Source organism: Vicugna pacos, chromosome 11 (genome assembly GCF_048564905.1).
Source record: "Vicugna pacos chromosome 11, VicPac4, whole genome shotgun sequence".
Classification (NCBI taxonomy): domain Eukaryota; kingdom Metazoa; phylum Chordata; class Mammalia; order Artiodactyla; family Camelidae; genus Vicugna; species Vicugna pacos.
Window position 1 is genome coordinate 102,012,163 of NC_132997.1, and position 3,958 is coordinate 102,016,120.

Sequence of the window (3,958 nt, forward strand, 5' to 3'; positions counted from 1 at the left end):
AGCACATCCCCATGCCCACTTGGCCAGCACGATCCGCAGCGCCTGCAGGTGAGGGCAGGGGAGGGGTTGCCCACAGCACCCTCAGGCCCAAGCTAGTGACTGCAGCTGGAGCGAACACTGAGATCGCCTCCTGTGTGTCTTCCTCCTGCCACCAGGGACCTCCAACAGTCCCAGCCCTGAGTGGGGCAGGGGCAGGGGGGCAGTCCCTGGGAGAGGATTGGACCAACGTCTTCATACTTGGTACTTGGGTGCCCAATTCCTAAATTAACTCAGCACACTGTCAAGAGGCAGCAGCAGGATGACCAGCAGGTCCCTGGCCATCGGCCATCCTTTGGACAAACCTGACTCCTGGTGATGCCATCCTGCAGGGTGCATGGTGATTCCATATCTTCCCGTCAGACACCAGCCAACCCGTTGTCTCGCTCCAACCTGGTCCCCACGGAAGCTCTCCACGGAGTCCTCAGCTCTGAGGCCACCAGGCCACGCGTGGATGCCCTGCACACACACATTCACGCTCTCACAGAGACAGCATTTCACCTGAGGCGCTCAGGTGTTCTCTAGTAAAAAACAAATGAGAAATTTCTCTGAAATAAGCATGAATGTTTCCGTTGTCACTGGTGACAAACCTAGTTAGTGAAAGTAATTAGTTTCATTTCTGCAGTCTCTGCACCGAACTGTTACTTCATTTTTTTGTTCGGATCAGTTTCTTCTCACCGCAGCCAGAAACAGTCTATTGAGTTCTTCTGAGCCATGTGGTTACAGGAGGAAAGGGCATCGGAGTCAGGTCCACAGAGTAAACCTCAAAATACTTTATTGGCTGCTTTGTACAAATTGGGAAGCTCTATTTTGGTCCATTTCAAGGACATGCCACCATCTTTTAGGAAAGTTGGGATGGAACATGGGGTTTTTAAAAAAGTTTTTAAATATCTGTAAGACACCCACAAGTAGGCTTGCGGCATCAATTATAACACTGTATTAACAAAAACAAAACCCTGAAAAACAAGACAAAAGGAACACATAGACGCCCACGGCCCACTAGGAGCAGCAGTGCCTGCCCAGGGCGCGAAAGCTGCCTGGGGTGCTGCCGGCGGGTGGGGACCAGTGTCCGGCCCTGGGACCAGCTGGCCTGGGTGGTGCAAAACAACACCCCCAGCTCGAGCCCTCTCTCCCCAGCGGACCCCCAGGCCCTAGGGCCTCGCAGCCCTAGGACAGGTAATACACGCTGTAGGCAGCCACGGCGGGGCGAAGAGCCTTGGCACGTGGGGCCGGGGGCCCGCCGCGCCCCCGCCATACACCGCCGGGGAGCGGTGAAGGTGGGCGCCCAGGGGGAAGGGTAGGGCGAATGAGGGCAGCAGCGGCTTGGCCGCAAGCTTCAGCTTCTCCAGCTCGGCCTCCTGCAGTCGCTTGGCCTTTGCTCGGCGATTCTGAAACCAGATCTTGACCTGCGTCTCGGAGAGGCTCAGGCTGCTGGAGAACTCGGCGCGCTCGGCGATGGGCAGGTACTGCTTCTGGCGGAACTTGCGCTCCAGCGCCAGCAGCTGTGCGGCGGTGAAGGGCGTCCGCGGCTTGCGGTTGTTCTTGTGTTTCCGGAGGGTGCAGGGTGGAGGGCTGGGGACGCCTGAGGGGAAGAGAGCATGAAACGGGCGCTCAGACGCCGGCAGTGCGCGCCCCTTTCCGACACGCCCATATCCCTGCAAAGGTCGGTTCTGGAGGCAAGTCCCAACCAACTCCGTGACCACGGCCCTCAGAGCAGAGGAGACTCCAAAAGTCTCCGTGGTACGAGAAGTGAGGCACCGCGGAGGCGGCGCGAGGAGAGGGGGGCCGCTGTGGACTCGGGCTCTGCCCCTCAAATCGGTGGCCCTGCGCCCCAGGGGGGAAGGTAACTCTGCGCATTTGGAGAAGTGAGGAAGCCGGGCGGGAAGCCGCCGCAAGAACTGAACAGTGAGCGCAGAGGCAACCATCCACCCGTTAACCATCTCGTGGAGGGGCGGGGACGCAAGGGGTGCTCCGGCCAGAGAGAAGCCCGGGGTCTTGGTTTGCGGGCTCCGTCCCAGGGTAGAGCAGAAGCCTGTCTGGCATGGGGGAGCCGCTGGGGGATTTGCGTGCAGGAGGGGTCGGTGGACTCGTGAGGGCTGATTTCTTTCTCTGCACTCAGGCCTGCGCGTTAGCGGCTGGTTACTTTCCGAAGTTACGAGCGACAGCGCCCTTCCCGCCCTGGTCCTCCGATCCTTGGCCAGGCAGGCTCCTCTCGCGGCCCAGAACCGTGCAACAGGGCACTTACGTGGGGAGGATGAGGGGGCGACCGGCGGGAACCAGGCCCCGGGTTCCGCGGTGCCCCGCGGCCTCTCCTCCCGGGGTTCCGCGCGCTCTGCCTCCAGCAGCGACTGGACGCTGAAGGGCAGCGAGCCAGGCCCCGCGCGGTCCCGGCCGCACGTCCTGAGCCCAGCGGGGTTCATGCCGAGCGACGCCGGGGCCATACGATGTGGGGGCAGCGGGCCGTAAAACTGCCAGGGCTTGGGGGCCCGCCCTCCCTCAGTGCCCTATAAAAAGGCGGCGCCCCTTTCATGCCCAGCTGTCCAATCGCCGTGGTAGCTGCGCGCGGGCCTAGGCGTCCATTGGTTTCGCTGGTCGGGGAGGGACTGCGGGGAGGGACTGCAGGGAGGGGCGGGGCGCCGCATCGGACCCATGCTCCCTAGTCCGTGCCCGCCTGGCGCATCCCTGCTGGTTTTGCAGCGCCGGGCTGCCTCTCCCGGAGCGCTAAGACCCGGCCGGCGCTCCACTTGCCTGAGAGGAGGCTGGGGCACCCGGGGAGCACCACGGGCTGCCCCCAGCCTCCCCACGCGGAGGAGCCCACAGAGGGCGCGACCTGGATGAGGCGCTGTCAGGGCGCAGGTCGTTGACCGCGCGCGGATCCTGCGATGCAGAGAGTTTGGCGCCATCAGAGGCGCGGCTCCGGCGGCTCTTCCCGCTGCGCCTCAGCCCGGAGTCGCAACCCTCGGCGCGGGCCTGCTGTGACCCAGGCGCTCTTTCCAAACCCTGAGGGCCACTTTTGACCGACCCCGCGTGCGGATTGGGGATTGTGCTTCTGTTGCCTTGAAGTCGGGCCGGGGTGTCCTGACCCTGGGTGGCCTTTCAGGCACCTGCAGCTGCCCAGCGCTCTCACGGGAGTCCCACGGCCTGGCCCAGGAGCAGCAGCGGGGCGCAGCGACGGCCCCTAGGCAGACCCTGGGGCCGCGTGGAAGGCCGCGGGGCCGACCCCTCACCCGCCTCTGACGCAGGGCTTGGGACACAGGCAGGGCGCCTCCGGCAGCCCCTGGTCAGGGGCGCGAGATCCATTTCTGGGTGTTGGATTTATCGTCAGCCTCTTTCGTTCCACACTTGCTCCACCAAGTTGTCTGGGTACTCGTGACCTGGAAAAAGCTCCCCGACACGAGCTTCAGGCCGACCTGGCCGCGGGGCTGCTTTCGGGACGTCCGTAGACCAGGCAGCGACCAGATCCCCAACAGGGCTCAGCGAAGGAGGAGCCAAGGCCGGCAGAGACGTGCGCTTATTCAGATTCGTTTTCCAAAACTGGACCAAGCTTTGGTTTAAAAGCCTTCCGAGGTGCCGCAGATGAGGCTTCTCTCTGCAGTCTCTCCCTCAAGGGAAGATCCCCCGAATGTGTTTTAGAATAAATCATGAGACTGGTTTGCGGATAACGACTTTATGTCAGGTTAGTATTTCAGAACACAGAAACAGCAACCTAAATCGATACGTCTGTTTTTGAAAAACCAAAGTTGCTTTAATGAAATCTAGCTTTGGGGAACACTCTGTCTGCCAGAGAAATTCAATTAGAAACTTTCTCTCCATGCAAATTTAGAAGCATGACTGGAAGGGGCCTCAGACCCCTCCAGGGCTCTTTCTAAATTCCAAGATGGATTGCCCCTTTCTAATGTAATAAAGATGTTCTGAGTTGATT

The 3,958-nt window shown here is 61.1% G+C and overlaps 1 protein-coding gene across 1 annotated transcript; it reads right to left on the minus strand.

The window, feature by feature from the left end:
• Positions 1-794: 794 nt before the first annotated feature.
• Positions 795-2,494, minus strand: LOC102544680 (homeobox protein MSX-3-like). Its single transcript, XM_031674053.2, is given in 3 exon segments — positions 795-1,269; positions 1,272-1,618; positions 2,282-2,494. Coding segments are annotated over 3 exon segments (609 nt in total). The 5' UTR covers positions 2,478-2,494; the 3' UTR covers positions 795-1,203.
• Between the last annotated feature and the right edge of the window lie 1,464 nt (positions 2,495-3,958).